The following is a 21,979-nucleotide window of genomic DNA, read 5'->3' as shown; positions in this document are numbered from 1 at the left end:
TATACGAGTAATGAATTAAAATGCAATTCATAAATTGTATAACATCTTAAAGGATCATTCTGTCATTATTACTCGCCATTTCTCACTAATCCATTTCTGAAAGGATATATTCTTTATGCGTATGGAGTTTAAAATAAAAGTTGTCCCTCTCTTCATCTATTGAATGATGCTTTATTGTATCGAGTGATTGTATTGCGGGTCCCTACAGATCATTATCGTGAACGAGCATTCTGTCACAACCTATGGTCACAATCATAGGTCACAATACGATTTGCACCCCCCGCGGTCAAATGAATCACTACAGTGCAGTGTTCCTCACAAAATGGCCCAAAAAAACATTATAATAAATAATATATAAATATATAATCTTTTTTTAATAAATTGAATTATAAATTGATATTAAAAGCTTTAAAAGTCTTCAGCATAAAGACACATCATGATGCAAAGCCAGAATGGAAGAAAAATACATCAATAAAGTTTTATTCATTTTCTTTTTGAAGAATGTCTCATGTTACTGTTCTTTTGCTTGTTTTGTTTTTATATTGTACAATATCTTTACACTTCGGTAATCTGTAAAAACATTCAGGAAGTGTGTATAAAAAAGGGCACCACCAAAATAATGACAGATTAGTTCACTCACACACACGCACATATATCCTCTGACATTTACATAAACTGTATTCTCCCTCTATTAGATTCCAAATATGTATACATATACATTTTATATATAAAATACATTTTAAAAGTGATGGTTAATTTCTGCTTAATATATGCCTGTTACTGTGGTCATTGTACTAACAATTTCATGAAAGTTTCATGTTAAAAAAGAAAAAGAAAAAAAGAAAAAGAAAGAAAAAAGAAAAGCCTAAACAAATTCAATCTGCAAAAGTCTTTCACAGAAAGACTCTGGAAAGGCAACAATGTCACACAATACTGCCCTGCCTTTGAGCAGAGAAGATAAGAAGCAACAATCCTAACAAATATGATTGTACCTGAACGTCATGAGTGCTAGTGATGGCAACAATACAAAATAAATAAGATGTCTAAATGTCACAGAGGGAAAATTGCAATCTTGATGCGGGTGTGTGCGTGCGTTAGTTCAGAATCAGCAATAAAAGAGGCATTCGGCAAGATACCTCCAACAGAACACAAACTGTATCTGATTTCCTTCAATTGTCTCTCCCTGCCATTATTTTGGAAAACATAAGGGAAAAATGAAAACAACGGGCGAGTCTTCATTGACCACTATGTGATTCATGTCCATGTTTACTCCGTGCTCTTCATATATGTGCAGTCTTGACTCCAGTGTCCAGTACTGCACAGTGAGGTTACAGGTCAGGCTGTCCGTTCAATTTACCAAGATTCATCTCCAAATGCCGATTCTTAGCCTTTTCAGGATGCACAATGTCAGTCCACTGCGAGCCAAGAAAGAGGGCTGATCAGCAGGTCTTTGAAAATCACACATCAAAAACTCAACACGCCATGTTTATAGCAACCAAAAATTTTTTTAAAAAACCAGCAAACGAAACAAAAATAAATCTTAAGCGTAATGCCCAGCGAGACTGTTAAATATTTCCATATATTTTTACACTATTCCACAGTTCTCAAAGGTTCAGGCAGCCAATGCACAGAAGAGAAAACCTCCTCCATTTTTTTCAGGACTCAAACAAACTTCTCCAGGAGATCAGACATCAGCCAGGGTCACATCTCTGCTTTTTTCTTTGCCGTTTTTTCGCCACACACAAAAACAGATGTAAATTCAGGAGTACAATAGGCAAATGAAAATTTAAAGACAGAAGAACAAGCACAAAAAAAAAAAAAAAACAGCTGAGAATCACATCTATGCTCCTGAGTCCTTTGAGAAATAGAGGATGATCTTGGATAGAAGCTAAACTGAAAGTAAAAAAGAGTGAGGAGAAAAATGGAAGATGGCATATAAGCCCATGGTACGTGAGAGCGAAATGGAGGGATGATGGACGGAGGTTAGCTCCAGAGGCCGGCGTAGTTTCCGTGTAGGCCAGAACACAGGGGTCCGCCGGCCACGAAGAGTTTGGTGCCGGAGTCGTCGTAGCAGTGTGTGTACACGGCGTTCGGGAAGGAGCGCACGTCGGAAAAGTAGCTTCTCCACGTTTCATCGTGATTCTGTGGGAGAAGAATCTGCATTTTAGAAACGGTACAAGAACCTGACTGATATGGACTGATATTTTTGCGTTTCTGATATTATTTCAGCCTCAATAAATATACATACACTACCGTTCATTTTGGGGTCGGTAAGATATTTTTAAATGTTGGTTCAAGTTAAATGAAAGATGTCTTTTATGTTCATTGATGCTGCATTTATTTGATAAAAAACACAGTATAAACAGTAAAAAACTATTTCTTTAAAAGCAAACATCTCCCTTTGATTTGAACTTTGAGCGTTGTAACTTTGCAGATAGCAAACATTACACACTTACTAAAGTTAAAAAAGTGAAATCATAATCAACTCTATGTGTCAAATGATCCTTCAGAAATCATTCTAATATGCTGATTTTGTGAAAACATTTCTTATTATTCAATGTTGAAAAAAGTTGTGCTGCTACTTTTGGGAAAATTGTGATGCATTTTTTTTTTTTTTTTTGGATTTTTTTAATGAATAGAAAGTTCAAAAGAACAGCAAATTAAGTGGGTCAATTAAACCAATCAAATAGCAGTTATACTTCCATGTGGACTCCTGATTAATGCAGCAGACAGCATTTCTGCTTAATGAACTTCCATATGGTAAGCAGAGGCTGATGCTGCAGGCAACCGACTGCTAAAGTAAGCACTTTGTAAAGGAGCTTATATATAGACTAATTAATTGCAAGGTTTGCCCATGGTAAAAATTAGGTAGTGGGTTGGTGTAGAAAGCAAAAGAAGAAAATAGCAATATTACATGTACATCAAATGAGTATGAAAGTTCAAAATGCAAAACAATAATTGTTTAGGTATCAGATTTAATTTAAAACGTTTGGTAATAGTTAGACTTTCTTTAAACAAATTAATACCTTTATTCAGCAAGGATGGCTAAAAACTGATCAAAAGTAACTAAAGATATGTATTGTAGTGACCCACAAGGAAGTCTGAAAGAGACATTCACCAAGGGACTGTACCTTTAAGGAAGGGGAGGTTAGTCGATGACGATTTCCGTTTTTTGACGTTGTGTTTTGTTTTGATATCACTCGCTGTACTGTGTGATAGAATTATTGAAGTGGATAGTAAAGTTGACTCGACGCATCTCCGTCTCTTGTCTCCTCACTTACTGCACTCCACATTGGTGACCCCCGACGCGAGTTGAACACGGCTGAATTATGTCACACAACGACGGTGGTGAAAACGCTGCGGCCGCGGCGCCGGCCGCTGCTAGCGGCGCGGCTAATGTCGGCGCTATCTACGCAGCCACCATCAAGTTACCGGACTTTTGGCAGCACAATCCACGGCCGTGGTTTCAGCACATCGAGGCACAGTTCCAGCTGAGAGGAATAACACAGGACGTTACAAAGTATTTCCACGTGGTAGCGGCCTTAGATGCCTCGACGACGGCCAGGGCTATGGCGCTGTTAGAGGCTCCTCCAGCTGACGGCAAGTACGACGCACTTAAAACGTTCCTGTTGAGCCTCTTTGAACTGTCAGAACTGGAAAAGGCAGACCGCCTGCTGTCCCTGAACGGCCTTGGCGACAGCAAGCCGTCCGAGTTAATGGAGAGGATGCTGGCGGTGCTGGGCGCGGCGGATCCCTCGTTCCTTTTCGCGCACATATTCCTGCGGCAGCTTCCAGCACCCGTGCGCACCGCACTGGCTAGTTCCCCCCTCCCTTCCTCCAGGGACTACCGAGCACTGGCTGTGGAGGCAGACAGGATATTCCTCGCCAACCGACAGCAGTTTGTCCATGCACTGCTGCCCACCCAGCGCACGTCTGTTCCACCCTCGGAGGACGACCCAGACACTGCAGCTGCTGTGACGGCCCGCCGACAGCGTGAGGACGGGTGGTGTTATTACCATTCCAGGTTTGGGGCAAAAGCCAAGCAGTGTCGTCAGCCTTGCAGTTTCGGAGCCCAGGGAAAAGCCAGGGCCGGCGCTCATTAGCAGCTATGGGCGCTGGCCGTGACTGCAAGCTGTTATTCATCACTGACACCTTGTCCGGCCGGCGGCTGCTGGTCGATTCTGGGGCTCAGCGCAGCATCCTGCCGGCGCAGCCTGTGGACACTATGGCTGGCGGGCACGGCCCCCCGATGGACGCTGCTAACGGCACACCCATTCGTACCTATGGCACGAGGCATGTGGAAGTGTGTTTCGGCGGGCGGCGTTTCGGCTGGGACTTCGTCATGGCAGCTGTGTCTACGTCGCTCCTGGGGGCGGATTTTCTCTGCGCTTATAGACTGTTGGTGGATGTTACAAACTGCCGCCTGATCGATGCCCTCTCTTTTGCTTCGTACCCCTGCACGCTGGGAGGGACAGGGGCGCTTTGTCTGTCGAACACGCTGGCCAACGGGGACCTGTATCAACGCCTACTTGCTGAGTTCCCTGACATCACCACACCCACGTTTTCATCGGCGGTGGCTAAGCATGGCGTGGAGCACTACATCACCACGGTGGGCCCCCCAGTCTACGCACGAGCCCGGCGCCTCGACTCTGCCAAGCTCGCTATCGCCAGGGAGGAGTTCGCCACCATGGAGCACCTCGGCATCGTGCGCCGCTCCAACAGCCCGTGGGCGTCCCCCCTGCACATGGTGACCAAGGCTGATGGCGGATGGCGTCCCTGTGGAGATTTCCGTCGCCTGAACGATGCCACCACACCCGACCGGTACCCAGTGCCGCACATCCAGGACTTCTCCGCCCACCTAGCCGGCGCCACCATTTTCTCAAAGGTGGACCTGGTGCGCGGTTACCACCAGGTGCCTGTCCACCCACAGGATGTCCCCAAAACAGCAGTCATCACACCCTTTGGCCTTTTCGAATTCCTACGGATGCCTTTCGGCCTCAAGGGGGCAGCGCAGACGTTTCAGCGTCTCATGGACTCGGTGCTGCGAGATATGCCATTCATGTTTGTTTACTTGGACGACATTCTCGTGGCCAGCGCGTCCGCAGACGACCACCGGACGCATCTCCGGCAGCTGTTCGGCCGGCTCAGTGAGCATGGCCTCATCATCAACCCGGCCAAGTGCGAGTTTGGCCGGTCATCCATCAATTTCCTCGGCCACCACGTCACCCCACAGGGGGCAGTTCCCCTCCCTGCCAAGGTGGAGGCCGTCGCCAGTTTTCCACGCCCACGCACTGTGAAGTCCCTGCAGGAGTTCCTGGGCATGGTGAACTTCTACAACCGTTTCCTCCCCCGTGCGGCCCAGCTCATGCGTCCATTGTACTACGCTTTGCGGGGTAGGAGACCGGTGGACGTGTTGGCTTGGTCCCCAGAGATGGCTGATGCGTTTGATGCTGCCAAAACTGCGCTGGCCAACGCTGCTCTGCTGGCGCACCCGTCCCCGACCGCCCCAGTTGCTCTTACTACGGACGCTTCTGATTACGCCGTGGGGGCTGTGTGTGAGCAGTGGGTGAACGGGGCCTGGCAGCCGCTGGCCTTTTTCAGCAGGAAGCTCCGGGACAATGAGAGGAAGTACAGCGCCTTCGACAGGGAGCTCCTGGGTCTTTTCCTTGCCACCCGTCATTTCCGTTTCCTGTTGGAGGGTCGGCGGTTCACGGCTTTCGTTGACCACAAGCCGCTGACGTTTGCTATGGCCAAGTCTACGGAGCCATGGTCTGGTCGACAGCAGCGTCAGCTCTCGGCCATCTCCGAGTTTACCACTGACATTCAGCACGTGGCTGGCAAGGACAATTTCGTCGCCGACTGCCTCTCCCGGGCAGTCGCTGGTTCCGTCCACTTGGGCCTCGACTATGCGGCTATGGCTGCGGATCAAATGGCGGACTCTGAGGTGCAAGCCTACAGGACGGCCCCCACGGCGCTGCTCATGGAAGATGTGATGTTTGACACGGCCAACGCTACACTCCTCTGCGACGTCTCCACTGGCCAACCTCGCCCCATGGTACCTGCTGGATGGAGGCATAAAGTTTTTAATGCCATCCATGGTCTTTCCCACCCGGGGGTGAAGGCCTCTACCAAGCTGGTGGGGGCCAAGTTCGTCTGGCCGGGACTGCGGAGGGACATCAGGGCCTGGGCTGCGGCCTGTGTGGCGTGCCAGCGCGCAAAGGTGACTCGTCATACCAAGGCTCCTTTGGCACCCTTCAAAGTGCCAGAGAGACGTTTTGATCATGTGAATGTGGACCTGGTGGGCCCACTTCCCCCCTCCCGTGGTTACACCTACCTCCTCACCATGGTGGACAGGACCACCAGGTGGCCAGAAGTAGTTCCCCTGTCCTCCACTACATCAGCGGAAGTGGCCCGGGCGTTCATTATGGCTTGGGTGGCCCGTTTTGGCACACCGTCCGACCTCTCCTCGGACCGGGGTCCGCAGTTCACATCGGAGCTTTGGTCTGCGGTCGCCGAGGTCCTTGGGGTGAAGGTCCACCGTACCACAGCCTATAACCCACAGAGCAACGGATTGTGCGAGCGGTTTCATCGTGACATGAAGGCCGCGCTCAGGGCCAGCCTTACGGGCAGCGACTGGGCTGACCGCCTCCCATGGGTTATGCTTGGCCTTCGCTCCGCCCCCAAGGAAGATCTTCAAGCCTCATCGGCCGAGCTGGTGTATGGCCAGCCTCTGCGTGTTCCGGGGGAGTTTCTTCCAGATGCCACGGCCCCGTGGTCAGTTGCCTCACATCGGGCTGCATCTCGGGACATTGCAGATGCTTTTGTTCCTATTCCGACGTCTCACCATGGCCTTCCCCGGTCCTATGTGCCCAAGGATTTACCATCAGCCAAGTATGTCTTCATCCGCCATGATGGCCATCGGACACCGCTGCAGCCCCCATACGATGGGCCCTTCCGTGTCCTGGTGGGGGGGTCTAAGAACTTTGTTGTGGATATGGGGGGCAGGCCTGAGCGGGTGGCTATTGACCGTCTCAAGCCTGCTCATGTGGATATTGGCGAACCGCTTCAGCTGGCCCTGCCCCCACGGCGAGGGCGCCCACCTGCGGCAACCTCGACCCCTGCCCCTGCCCCGCCCCTTGCCCTTGGCCCCTCTACTGTTAAGCGCAGCCGCTATGGCCGCCCAGTCCGCCCCCCTGTACGTTGACTTTGTTGGAGGGACTGTTATGTGCTGGACTGTTCTATTTTGCACTAGTGCATAGTGTCACATGTTTAATTTGGGGTACATGTTCAGCCTGGCCCTGTTTATGGGTGAATTCTGGGGGGGCCTGTGTAGTGACCCACAAGGAAGTCTGAAAGAGACATTCACCAAGGGACTGTACCTTTAAGGAAGGGGAGGTTAGTCGATGACGATTTCCGTTTTTTGACGTTGTGTTTTGTTTTGATATCACTCGCTGTACTGTGTGATAGAATTATTGAAGTGGATAGTAAAGTTGACTCGACGCATCTCCGTCTCTTGTCTCCTCACTTACTGCACTCCACAGTATAATGTTATTTCAAATAAATGCTGCTCTTTTGAACTTTTTATTAATCTATAAATATGTTTATAAAGAATAAGTATAATGGTTTCCACAAAATATATGGCAGTACAACTGTTTTCAACATTGATAATAATAAGAATAAATGTTTCTTTAGCAGCAAATCAGCATATTAGAATGATTTCTGAAGGATCATGTGACACTGAAGACTGGAGTAATGATGCTGAAAATTCAGCTTTGACATCACAGGAATAAATTACATTTTAAAATGTATCAAAATTGTAATATTTTAAATAATAATTTCACAATATTACGGTTTTACTGTATTTTTGATCAAAGAAATGCAGCCTTGCTGAGATCACAGAAGTACTGAGATAAGTTTATAGTTCAGATACAAACACTAATGTTTACAGTAGTGAACAAAATCGAGTAAATCACCTTTTGAAAGTAACTTGACAAGATTATATCAATTACATAATTACGGTAAGCCAATAGGTGGCAACAAATGACTGTTAAAAATGTATTTGACATTGAATCATTCAGGTGAAGTCTTTAAGAGTCATTGAATCATTTATTTAAACACTTTTAAATAGACTGCAGCAACTAACATTTAGTAAGAACCTCTAGTAAATTACATGTTTTTTGTTTTAGTTGTCTGTTCAGAATCGTGGGAGAATCTTGATCTTTATTTTTTTTAACTAAATTTTTCCGGATTCATGCAGCTCTAATGTATGTAAAATATAATAATAAACAATGGCCTACATCAAATAAAAGATACATATATTAGTCTAATCGATATGTAAAATATAAAATAAAATAAAAATATATAAAATTTCAGCATGCAAGGCAGAGAGAATCAGGGTCAAAATGGACAATCTTACCAGCCATCCTCTCCCTGTGGAGAGTTTAAGGATGCCCTCTGCTGTGCGATTCCGGTACCCGCCGGGTGCGCTGGATGGGCCATCCAGAAAACGCTGGGCCCTGATATCGTAGAAGAGCAGGGAACCTTGGCCAGTGCCTACTGTCACTATGTGTTCATAGAAGCTCACAGAGCGAATACCTAGGAAATAATAATAAAAATAAAAAAAAACAGAAAATTGAACACCAGTTTGCTTGGCAAAATATAACTTTTTAACTTTGTCTGAACTATCTTGGAAGAAAAAAAACAAACATACCACTGCCACGCTCCCTGGAGCTCACAGATTTGATGTTCTGAGTCGATTGCCGGGGGTCAAGGAAGGAAACGTGAGCCTGAGAGCCGACTGCATAAACAGACCAGTCCATCCCGTACGCCAGACACACATTCTCCTTACAGTAAGGAAGTTTGGTAGAAAGCTCCTGAAAATCGAATTTAACGGAAAAAAACAGTCATGAGAAACCAAATATTGAGCTTGGCATAAAAAGCCAATATATGAGAGAGAGAAAAATACTGGTACTGATACTGATAACTGTACCTTACACAGGTTGTCTTGTGCTTTCCACAGATGGAAATATCCATCTAGAGAAACGGCACCCAACTCCTAATGGATGAATGAAAAAGAAAAGTAGAATTGGAGAAACGGTGAGCTTGAATGACGCACAAAGACAATCAATTTTGAGTCAGTTCAGCCACATGAGTCAAAGACAGCCGCTGACCTTATGGCTGTTGTTGAAGGCTAGTGCGCGCACTTTGCAGTTGTAGGGGTGGGTGTACTCTTTCGGGATGTCCTTGAGAGCGCGGTGAGAAATGTGGGAGTAACTAGGAACCCCTTCCACATTCTGACGCTTCTCCGCTTGAGACAACACCTCCTCTGATATCTCCCACAGACCCATGGAACCATCACGAGATCCTGCTCCAGTGAACAAAAATGCATTCTCCTTTAATGGAACAGTAGAATCTGTAAACCATGTACAACATAGGATTGTGTACAACAAGAGATGATGTATAATTCATCTCAAAATACACCCAGACAGGGTAGTCAGGGAAAGTAGAGGGGTCTTGCATAGCTTTAAACAGGTTATTTGAGTGATTATGACTGGCTGACTGTACATTATCCTGCTTATCACACAGCTAAAAATAAACAAACGAATAGACAGTGAAATATTGTGAAAAGAATTGTTAATAAGAGGAACAAGAAAAGATTCCAGATAACTTCCAAGAAAAATTCCAGATAACAACCTGATAACATATTACCCCTCTTGTTAAAACATATCAAATTTAAAGTATCAGACACTTTTTCTGTCCTGAATGGAAGTGAAAAGCTGTGCAAAATGACAAAAATTACAGGAATAATTAAAACATGCATATTTAAGTATGCAGACATCCATGTGTAGCATAAATTTGATTTAATAAGATTATATGATCGACAGGACTACCACATGAAACACAAAAAGTGCAATTCTGCTGACTGTCATGGCTGATATAAATTTGTTGCATTAAAAAAATGCATGTTTCAATAGTATTTTTGCACTGTGACAAATTCAAGACAATTTAGAGAAAAAAAATCATTACTAGAACTCAAGATGTCATTCCCATTACTGTAATAAACTAATGACATTTTTTTTTTTTATTAAAATCAGAAGGAAATAGATTTATGTAAAAAATACAAATCACATTACAGTTATGAGAATGAGTCATTTTCACATTACAGTATGTTACTAAGAAATGCATCCCAGGCTGTGCTAAACTGTAATGAAAGTAATATAAATCTTAATGTTCCGGAACTAGGCCCCATTTTCTTCATGCAAAACATACTTTCTATTTCTTTTCTCCCTTTGGGTGAAATATGACCTGCTTGGGGTGAAATATGATTTTGGCAATTCTTGAAATGTACACTCGCACTTAATGTGTTAGGACACGGTGTTAAGTGTTTGCTCAAAACTGGATCTGCAATGGTCTTGCAATTCTTGGATCCTCTGTGACATTGAATACTCTTCCAAGATCTCAGCAACGATCTCTATTGATGGGCATGACTCTTGCGAAAAAAACAATACTTTTAAACTGGAAATCGTCAGACTCTCCATCGTTCATAGCTTGGTTATGTGAACTGTTTCATGTCATACAACTAGAGAGGATACGTTCCTTGGAGTCCAAATCTCATCGCCAATTTCAAACTGTATGGCAGCCCTTTGTGGATTTCCTCAAGTCTGAATAGTGTATAATTATTGTTCTCGCTGTAATAATTCATCTATGATTAGGTCTTGTCTATGCTAGTCTACCCCCTCTTGTTTTGTTTTCTTCTGTTATGTTTGTATTGTCTGGTTTTCTTTGTATTCTTAAATGTATACACTATGTAAAAAATTGGGGGGGAAAAAGAATAAAAAAAAAAAACTGGATCTGCAAGCTTCTTACCTGAGACTGCCATGGTATCACTGATCCACGCAATGGAGAATATCCAGTCGTTGTGCCCATCCTGTTAGAAATATAGAACCAAACTTGAGTCTTTAAATAACAGAGTTGTTTTCAATTACGATAGTCAAAGCTAGCCACTAAGAGCACTTTTGTTTTTCCTTTTTATGGAGCCAAAGGCTGAAGCCACTAATCCATTTGACATTTACACTACTTGCACAACTAGAAAGAGAGCAAAGGGCGGACTCACATCCCCGACACAGACAGGGTCAAGTGTGGGAAGTCTGTACACTGCCAGGCTGTTGGGGTTGTCACCTCCAGTGGCCAGCAAAGTACGAGAGGGGTTCAGCTCTATGGCGTGGATGCCACATCCCTGCTGGACATCCAGGCCACCGACTGATCCTGGATTTTGGAAATGGAAATGGCCTCCCACTCCACCCGAACCCTGGGAGATATCTCCCCTGCCCTCTCTGTCTTTCAGCATGGGTATCCTGGTTATCTGTCCTGAAAGGACGTCCACCACAAATAGCTAAAAGAACAAGAAAAACAGGATTAGTAAAAGTCATCCTTGTAGGAATTCTGTATCAAAAATAATTAGATCATTTTGGAAATCCACACACAAATAAAACACATAAATAGGTCAAATCTATCAAGCTCTAAATTGTACTCTGGAACATCTCAGAACCATGGTGAAAGTCTTAGAAGCATATAGCAAAACAGCTGGGCATATTCTTTGTACTTTTGTGTCATATTGGAGCTTGACAGTTGCAATTCTCTTTAGTTGTATGGAAAAGCATGATGGAGATTTTCATTTTTGGGTGAACTGTACCTTTAAAGGAATATTTAAGACCCCCTGTGATGAAAATCAAGTTTTTCATGTTGTTTATAATATGTCTATGTGGTGTTTTTAATATGCTTTAAGACAAATCATGTGCAAATTCATCAGTCAACACCATTGCTGAGTATTTTCTCCTTAAAACTGCAGTGAAAAAAATACCTCAAAAACTTCTCTACATCACAAACATGTTGTAAACAATCCCGTCAACGTGCGGGGCGGAATTTAACATATCATGCTAAAAGAGAAGCCAGGTTATCCCGGTATATTTTTCTGTTGATATTAAAAATCAGGTACATTTAGCAATAGAGCGGTAGAATTATGTTCATGATATATATTATGTTGTGATGGACTATATGCCTTTCTCCACAGGCTTTCTAAGTTGTTAAAAGCATTTCTAAGATACTGATTTTCAGAAGGCAGCCATCTGACTGAGATAGTGAACGGGAACATGGTTTGAACATGTAAAATTAGCAACACATTATTAGTTGTTTGCTAAAGTAGTCAAGCCAAAGGCTTATAATCGACTTGTAGAAAAGCCTGTATAATTCGTTTTTCCACTTCTTCTGAATCAGTTTCTGGTTCAAACATATATGGCTGAATTAAACCAGTATTTCCTCTTGCAATCGTGTAGCGTGTGATTGAGTGGAGGAGGAGACTAATATGCATATTCATGATTCCACGTACTAAATGAAGCAAGGGTGTAGAGTTACATTGAAGCTATTTTAGGGCATGAAGAAATTATTTTGACAGGAAAAAACATTTAAATATATCATTTTGGTGATCAAAGATGAGTTTTAAGAGGGACTTTAAATAAGTTAAACTCTATAAGAGCATCAATTTACAGGCCAAAATTATTTTCTGTTTCAATCAACAGCATGTCACAGTAGCTGTCAATAGAGCTCATTTAACCAGGAATATTCTTGTAGGGTGACATGTGCCTCGAAAATCCTTTTGCAAACTGGTAGGGATAGTTATTTTAGTATCAATGAGATTCAATATTTTTATTAATATTTTAAATTTTAGTTAATTTTGCTGTGTGTCTTTGTCATTTAAAAAAAATACTAGTTGAATATATATATATTAGGGCTGTCAAACGATTAATCGCGATTAATCGCATCCAAAATAAAAGTTTGTGTTTACATAATATATGTGTGTGTACTGTGTATAATTATTTTTAATACATAAATACCCACACATGCATGTGTATTTAAGAAATATTTTCATGTATATAGACTGAATGTAGCCTATATATAATGTATATTTTATATAAATATAAACATTTTATATATAAATAACATATTTTTCTTAAATATATACGTGTCTGTATTTATATATAAAATAATTATACACAGTACACACACATATATTATGTAAACACAAACTTTTATTTTGGATGCGATTAATCGTGATTAATCGTTTGCCAGCCCTAATATATATAGATTGTAAACTATAATAATAGTAGGTCTACTTTTTTGCCTTTTCTCTTGGAAGATTTGTGTCTTGCACTTTAATAATGTAAATACCCAACTCATATGCAGAATTATATCCTGCAAGTGTCTCAGGGAAATTTAGCCTGGGAAAACCCAGACAACTTCCGGCAAATTTAGATTTGCTCTGAAAGTTAGTCTGGCAAAGAGCTCATTCAAGCCCATTTCCAATCCGTCGAAATCGAGGCACCAATCAGAAACGTTGGGGCGGGCTTTACACGGTGACGACAGCGCTGGGATTTTGAAGCAGATTTTAGCCTACATTACAAAGATGGATGCCGCCGTCGAACATCACTCGTTCGAATCAGCTATCGCGTCTGTTTTAAGCGATTTAAGCGTTTCCTATTTTGTTAAAAACCGAGCAAAGAACAACACTCGGAGATGTTTCTCTGCCGCTCTGCATACGTCATCTCCTTCATCGCTCTGATTGGTTTTAGGTCTATCCGCGACGTCCGTTGGTGACGCCACTCTGGAAATGATTTGTCTATGACGCTTTGCCAGACCATAACTCAGTTACAACTGAGAATGGTCTGGTTTTAACCAGGCTAAGGGAAATTAAGTACGGTTAAGTAAATCTGGTTTTAAAAGTAACTTGCATCCTGTATGTGTGGGGAGTGAAAGCAAAAGAGTGAAAGAAAGTGTAAACTGTGAAATAGAGTAAACTATTTTCCAGTTTACACCAAACATCAAAATTAACAGTAAACTTTCAAATATATCACGATTTAAATGTGAGGAAAGAACAGTACAGCATTGATAACATTACATGAAGTACTAATCATAAACCACCTCACCGTGTTGCATTTGGTCCCGCACACCACCTGTCTGTGGTTGAGCCATTGGGAAGCGAACACCTTGTTGAGGCGGCCGAGGGAGAACTCTCTCTCTCTCAGGATCCCGGGGATGCGTCCAGCGGCGAACCCGCGCAGACTCCGCTGGAAGCTCCACTCGTGCTGCTGCTGGGGGCGAAACTCCCTCCCTCTCACAGAGCACACCACCGACCGCCGACTCTGCCACCAGTGCTGGGCATGACGCGCTGAGCTGGACACGCGGGCACGCTTGAACGCACTCTGACACCAGTCAAACTGTCAGAGGGACAAAAAGGAGTGATTCCACAACATGTTAAAAATCTAAATGAAAACAATTTACTTTCATAATAAATGTGATTTTAAAAAATGCTATGACCTAAAACAAACTGTAAAGCATTTACTGGCAGTTACTGATAATAATTTTCGACATGGTTTCACAGACAGGGCTAGGTTATTAGGACATTTAAGTAGCTTTCATAAATGTGTCTTAGAAAAATAATGGCGCTGACATATTTTAAGATGTGTCACTGCAAGTTGCTTTTAGTTGAAACTGCTCAAATATGCATTTTATTCTGTGCAAATGGGCAAAAATCACCACAAAATAAATCAAATATATTAACTAAATAAATTAAATAAACCACTAAAAATTCAAATCAATCATGTTAAATGCTACAAATACATTTTAATCACAACATTAAAAAAATGGATATTAATTTGGAAATTTAGTGTTTACAAGAGTAACTTTGAGTGAGCATTAGATCCTCTTCATAAAACTTTGTTAATTAATTTAAACCTTAATTTTACTTCACAAAAATGCTCTTTGGTAGTAAATTGCATATTCTCTCTCTCATTCTGATTATGTAACTTTTTTTCAAACAGAAACCATAAATTATGAGAAAAATCTCACAGGACATCAGGTTTAAGGTGGCTCCTTTGCAATCCAGCACTGTGTAGGCACTTTTGCAGCTTTTAAAAACAGCTTGCATTCGAAGAAAAACACCTGGTGGCACTGAAAACCCATCACCTCACCCTGCTAACAGCACTCTATACAATCAAACACAATATATTGCACCAAAACAGCCAAACAACAAAAGTGAGGGCATCCATCTTATGCTAACGCCAGATGGCAGACAAAGCGATTCTGTGCTCCCGGCAAGCATCGACAAATCAAATATAGCCATGACAGGGGTGTGTAAAACCAATGGCTTGAAGTATATCAGCTCCCGTAGGCCCAACAATCAGTGTGTGTGAGACGGAGACTCATTCATTTTAATGCTTGTTCCCACTAAACAGCACTGACATCATAACGCTTATAATCAAGACATCATCACCCATATAAATAACTCTCGCTGAAATGACATAATCTGTCCTACGCGAGATCTAGTCATAAACACTGATGCGTTTCTACTCTTGTAAAGCTCTTCCAATCCCCCTTCAGGCCAGTAAACGTCGGTCCTATCTGACTGACCCAGATCCTAGCGGCCAAGTAGGTCAGAATAGGATCTTAGTCAAGACACGGCCACCTTCCCATTCACAAACTCTGCAAGTGTATTATCATACCAAAAAAAAAACCCTTCAAGAGTGTTAAAGCTGTGGGAAACCCTCAAAGAATCAACATTAACAATCAAGCTGTACTACAAAAATATCTCATCTGACTAGTCCCGCCCCCAAATTCACACATTGGTTGATGCTGGGTTGTGCTGGTCGGGATACACAAACAAACATTTTTAGAGAAATAAACCTGCAAACGGCTTACTTAGATGTAACCGTTTCTGTATATTAAGCTATGATATGTGAAAGTTTTGAAGCATGAAAAAAACTTTTCTTTAAATTATAGACTTCATAAACTCACTGTATTATTATATGATATTTACAATATTATAGTAATAAAATAATATGAAATTTAAATAATCAGTGAGATGAACATAATATAAAGTCAGGACAATCATTCACCTCATAAGGTCTAGTTAGGTACTACTAACATCAATTGTTGAGGCCTATGATATATCAGTGAATTTTTTTGAATGATTTTCTCTTCTAGATATGGCTGTCACACAGGGACACGTTTAGTGTTAACCTGTGATAACAGAAATAAACCTTCAACGAAACCAAATAAGGAAAGCAACTACCGGTAGTCAGTGTGTTGCACTGAAGACCACCTTCCCCGGCCCATATGAGGACTGTATCTGTATCCTGTCCTGTGAATCCACATCTACATCACTACAAGGCCATAATAAGCCATTACTGGCCAATCAATCCATACAGATCAATAATCAACAGATTCAAAAGAATGTGTCAGATATTCATCAGGAATATTGATAAAACTAGACAAGTTAAACATATTGACATTGACAATTATTTTAAATGATACAAATTCAACAGCACCTAACGTTATATGACCTTGTTGAACTCATAGCAGGTGGAATATAGAAAGAGGACCTTCAGGATGAAGGTTGACTTTGATATTGCCTTAAGTTATTATATAAATGTTTTCATTAAAACGTCACATTTTTGACAGAAAGTACAGACACATCTGTGAAATCTGGCTAAAATTAAACTCTTCCTGCTGTCAGGACATAGTGGTAATGTTTCTTTAAAGACTGCATTTATATGCCCGTTTTCTTATGTTTAAAAATATATCTAATTATATAAAATATTTAATAAGTCTGAAGAAATGTGGCTTATGGTTATATCAATAAAGAGACAATCGAATACATTGATACATATGTTAAGAACATTAATCTTGATTTTGAGACTAACGTTATATCATTGTGCAGCAAAAAAACACATTGTGTTTTTGATATTTCTCATCTTAATGATGAAATAATAGAGAACTATAGCAGATCTCAGTCCTACAGGGCGACTAACCAGCTAACGTTAATGCTGTCTGTCTCTTGCAGGAGTACCATTATCCTGTAATCTATTGCAGGATTAAGACGTACTCAGACACACAACCTCAACGTCCAAGGCAACTGATAAATGATTACACATTAATAAACCAGCTCACCAATGCCAGATCAATGTCAACAACAACTAAGTTAACAACCACACCATTAACGTTAGCCTTTAGCCAGCAGACTGATGCTAACATTAGACTGCAATCTGTTCCTGTTTGTAAACTGTCACATTTCGAGCTTCTGTTTTACATTATACGTGGTTATCATTTCATATCAAACGAGAGGTTAGCATGTAGCTAGTGTTTTTGTTAGGTATAACAGATGTTTGTTTTTGTTTTTTTACCTGTTGTTCCTTGGGCTCCTCTGCTTTCCTTTTCCTGCTAACTGTTTTTCTCGCCATAGCCCGACACGCACAGTTCCCTCACCCACATGGAGGGTAGCAGCGACGCTGGGAAGTGGATCATATAATGGCCATGGGGTTATTTCGGCGGCCTCTGGGCTGGTAAAGCGGCGCGACTAATCGAATCCAATGGAGTCGCGTCGGCCGAGGATGAATCGAATAACGTTAACCGTCCGACTCTGTTTTAGTGGCCGATCCCCGATCCGTTTGATTGAGATCTTTTTCAGGGCAGGATTGTTTGTTTTCCGTCTGTGTGGAGGAGCTACAACGGTACAGCTGCCCCTCCCCTGCACCGAGCTCACTTTTCACCTATCTTCTTTCTCTGTCTCTGTCCGTCGTTCTCCTGACAAAACGCGTCATCCGACAACGTACATCGCCGCGCGCAGCCGCACTCTAGTCAAACATCAACAAAAACAAGGTCAAGCGTACGCGTGCGCGACTGTTGCGTGCGTGCGCGCGCACGCTCTACCTTCTCACGTTTTACGGCCATGGTTTACGGCTCACGTATCATTTTCTACTTGTAAACTAAATGGTTTGTTTTGCTGTAGTTATATATTCATTCTTACAATTATGTGCTTTATTTAAATCCACAAAAAAAGTTTATGGCATTTATAATGTACAATGTCTCATGAATGATGCATGTCATTTTTATCATTAAAATTGGCTGGATAAAAATAAGCTCTGGTCATAGATATCGGCATCCCGGCCAATGTATAATCGTTAGTCAATCATAACATACATTGATTCTCATGGAAAAGTGAAAATTGCACATTATGACTCCTTTAATGTATTTGGTGGTCGTTATGTTAATGTACATTTATAGACGTAGTAATCGTAGTAGAAAATAATTTATTAGGTTAAAACCTAAAGTCTATTATGCTATGATTTATTAGGGGCCTCGCTAAGTTAAATTATATGATTGTATATCATTGAAATTGACCTGTATAACTTATTAAATTTTATAATATATATGAAATATATAAACATTATATAAACATTCTTTAAATGAGTTTTTAAGAGAAATATAAAGTACTAAACTTTGTTTTAAAAGGATGACTGAACAGTGAAGGAAAAGAGGAAATAAGTGTCCAGCACCTCGTGAAGTTGGTTGAAAGAAAGTCCAGAGTGTAAGGAGCTACATAATTACAAATGACTAATAATTTATTTAATTAATAAAAGTGTGGAAATTCACATTACTGAATGCCCTCCTCTCTAATTATGAACGTGATGAAAATGTTTCCCCAGTTCAATGCCATTGGCTGATCGTTTATTTTGTCCGACACACAATTTGCTGTTCAACATGTGGGGTGTGACCTTTGTTGCTGCTTATTTCTGTTCCACTGGAAGTTTCACCATACCAGCAAGAGTTAATCCTTTTTTTTTTTTGCTGCTCCTGGACAAAATCTGTGCATCAGAAACACCAGTGCAGTGACAGCCACATTTTTTTGAAAAGAAGATTAAGTTTTATCATACTGAAGTCTGAAATAATTTTAAATAAAACTAAACATTTTAAAACGCTACACTTTTAAGAGCAACAGATCTCTGTATCGTCAAAACAAAAGCCCTCTGATCTGCTCTACCTGTCCATCAGGTTCAGCACATTTCCCCATTTACAATTATAACAATAGATCTGCATTTGAGCGCTGACTAACTCCAGGCCAGAATGCTCTTTGTGATGCATCCAGCAGTGGGTTTGCTCTGTTCTTTTCAGCCTTTTCTAGTCTGTTCAGCCTAGACTGAGGGATGCTGACACAAAAAGTAGACGAGGAAGAACCATGTTTACTTTATTTGAATAATCAGTCCAGTGCGGGATGGGTGAACCTCTTGAAATCTGTCAAGAACATATGCGGGTCATATTTCATCTAAAAAAAAAAAAGAAGAAAAAATAGTAGATTTTGCATCAAGACAATTTCAAGACTATATATATATATATATATATATATATATATAGGGGTTGGACAATGAAACTGAAACACTGTCCAATATAGTGTTGAAGGTTTCACGCCTATACCTTATGCTAGGCCTGGTGGCCAATCTTAACTGATTTTACATTCCGTCAGTAAGAGCAGTGTGTGAAGGTTGAATTAGCAGAGTAATAGCACAGCTGTACATCAAAAATTGCAATCCACACAACATAATGGGAGACATATCAGAGTTCAAAAGAAGACAAGTCTCACTAGCACTAGGGGTGGAACGGTACATGTATTCGTATTGAACCGAAACGGTACGGGCGTCACGGTTCGGTGCACGAATTTGCACGCAGAATACACGGTACAAATAAAAAAAAAACCCTCTTAAATAGCGATAAATTTCGCTCTATTCGCTTTTGGTGTGACTGTTAACGCAGCAATGAACAGGCTGCGATCAAGATTGCAATGCAGGAGTGTGTGTGTCTGTGTGCGCGCGAGAGAGAGAGAGAGAGAGAGAGAGAGAGAGAGAGAGAGAGAGAGAGAGCGAGAGAGAGAGAGAGAGAGAGAGGCGCGATGAACAGTGTGTGTGTGTGTGTGCGAGAGAGAGAGAGGCGCGATCGAACAGTGTGTGTGTGTGTGCGCGCGGGTGCGAGAGAGAGAGAGGCGCGGGCGCGAATCGCGCGATGAACAGTGTGTGTGTGTGTGTGTGCGCGTGTGCGCGCGCGCGAGAGAGAGAGGCGCGGGCGCGAATCGCGCGATGAACAGTGTGTGTGTGTGTGTGTGCGCGCGCGTGCGAGAGAGAGAGAGGCGCGGGCGCGAATCGCGCGATGAACAGTGTGTGTGTGTGTGTGTGTGTGAGAGAGAGAGAGAGGCACGGGCGATCGAACAGTGGAAACGTAAAAACATACTCCGTCATTTTTTTCATACAGGACATCATTAAAACTGCAAATTGTTTACTTATATTTGTGTACACTGGCAATAAAACACAACATTGTGCTTTTGTCACACTCTAAACTCTTGTCAAACTGTAACCTACAACTGTTAACAAAAGTTTTTATGGTAGTATTATTTTATACGGAAATCAATTATTTATAATTCAGATGAGAATAAAGTTAGTTAATTAAAATGAAGGAAAACAAATATCTTGATCTGAAATAGCAAATTAATTTTAAATTCATTCAGGTACAATTACCAAACATATCTCAAGGTCTTTTCGTCTTTTTAATAATTTAATTAATAAACTAATTATATAAAACTACTGTCAGTGCACTACAAATAAACTGGTTCTATGCCTTTATTAATAAAACTTATTTTAAAAAATACAAGGTTTAAGACATTTATAAAAATGCCTTCTGCATTTTTGCTTTGCTTTTCACTCCATTGTACCGAAATCGTACCGAACCGTGATGTCTGAACCGAGGTATGAACCGAACCGTGACTTCTGTGTACCGTTCCACCCCTAACTAGCACATCTGTGACCAGGACACCAAGTCTTTTTGGTGTATTGAGAGCTATTGTATCCAGGGTAATTTTGGCATACCACCACGTAGGACGAACCACATCCAACAGGAGTAACTGTTGAAGCAAGAGGAAGCTGTCTGAAAGGGATGTCCAGGCACTAACCCGGATTGTATCCAAAAAACAGAAAAATACAGCAGAATTAAATGCACACCTTGACTCTCCTGTTTCCAAGAAAATTATTTGTCAGGAGCTCCATTGAGTTAACATTCATGGTCGGGCTGCCAAACCTTTGGTCACTCGTGTCAATGCCAAGTCAGTTTCATTGGTGCCAACTGCCAACAGTGCAAATCTTGGGCTGTGGACAATGTGAAACATGTTCTCTGATGAGACCACCGTCTTCCCCACATTCGTGGGAGTTACGGTGTGGAGAAGCCCCAAAGAGGCTTAACTTCCCGACTGCTGCTGCCCAGAGTGAAGCACGGAGGTGGATAAGTGATGGGTTTGGGCATGGCATTCACAACTGTGCTTGATGGGCGCTGCCAGGGACAACCGAACTATTCCGGAGTACCATGTGCACCTAATGGTTCAAAAACATTGTACCCTGAAGGAGGTGCCGTGTTTCAGAATGATATTGCACCAATACACACACCAAGACTTGTGACAGAATGGTTTGATTAACATGAAAGTGAAGTTGAAAATCTCCCATGGCCTGCACAGTCACCACATCTAAAGATTTTTGAGACACTTTGGGGTATTTTGAGGAGACGTCTTCTTCCACCAGCATCACATAGTGACTTGGCCAATGTTCTAAGAGGAATGGCTCAAAATCAATCTGGCCACTGTGAAGAACTTGTGTCTGTCATTCCCAAGACGAATGGAAGCAGTATTGCCCGCAAAAGGAGGCCCTACACCATATTAACCAGGTGTTTCAGTTTCATTGTCCAAGCCTTGTTTTTATCTATATCTAGAGAGAGAGAGGAATGTATGTTTACGTAATGGTAAATCATAAAAAAAAGTATCCTAAAATACTTTATGCAAAGTTCATTTTCTTATTTTTTCTTTTAATTTTTGGGTGACCTTGACTACATGAGATCCACCAGCATCAACAAGCACCCACACGCCACACATTACAATTTAATCATGATTTTGAAGCAACACATGTCAAAATAAATTGTACATGGAAAGTGAGCTTAAAGAGGATGTTTTTGTACCTATAAAGGTGAAAATTAAAAAATAAAAACAAAATGATAACGCAGCACTTTTATTCATGATGCGCCATATGAGGTCCCCAATAACCTATATATCTCCCCTCAGAGA

The 21,979-nt window shown here is 41.8% G+C and overlaps 1 protein-coding gene across 1 annotated transcript; it reads right to left on the bottom strand.

The window, feature by feature from the left end:
* Window positions 1-1,652: 1,652 nt before the first annotated feature.
* On the bottom strand, window positions 1,653-17,651 carry dcaf12 (DDB1 and CUL4 associated factor 12). The gene is made up of 9 exons (XM_056258392.1): window positions 17,235-17,651; window positions 13,980-14,270; window positions 11,114-11,392; window positions 10,867-10,927; window positions 9,171-9,364; window positions 8,990-9,055; window positions 8,711-8,873; window positions 8,417-8,595; window positions 1,653-2,142 (listed from the first exon to the last, which is right to left on the bottom strand). The coding sequence occupies exons 1-9, from the start codon at window positions 17,289-17,291 to the stop codon at window positions 1,984-1,986; spliced, it is 1,449 nt and encodes a 482-aa protein (XP_056114367.1). The 5' UTR covers window positions 17,292-17,651; the 3' UTR covers window positions 1,653-1,983.
* Between the last annotated feature and the right edge of the window lie 4,328 nt (window positions 17,652-21,979).

This window comes from Rhinichthys klamathensis, unplaced genomic scaffold (genome assembly GCF_029890125.1).
Source record: "Rhinichthys klamathensis goyatoka isolate OS25496 unplaced genomic scaffold, OSU_Roscu_1.1 h1tg000150l_1, whole genome shotgun sequence".
Taxonomy (NCBI): domain Eukaryota; kingdom Metazoa; phylum Chordata; class Actinopteri; order Cypriniformes; family Leuciscidae; genus Rhinichthys; species Rhinichthys klamathensis.
The sequence above is the reverse complement of the archived record's forward strand: the minus strand, read 5'-3'. Positions and strand labels throughout refer to the sequence as shown.

Bases quoted from the DNA above. Each gene is read 5' to 3' on its own strand.
- dcaf12 (XM_056258392.1), bottom strand. From the start codon at position 17,291: ATGGCGAGAAAAACAGTTAGCAGGAAAAGGAAAGCAGAGGAGCCCAAG. The intron at 10,928-11,113 runs GTGAGTCCGCCC...TATTTCTAACAG, and splicing joins ACCCTGTCTGTGTCGGGGAT to GATGGGCACAACGACTGGAT. The intron at 2,143-8,416 runs GTAAGATTGTCC...CTTCTCCCACAG, and splicing joins CCACAGGGAGAGGATGGCTG to AATCACGATGAAACGTGGAG.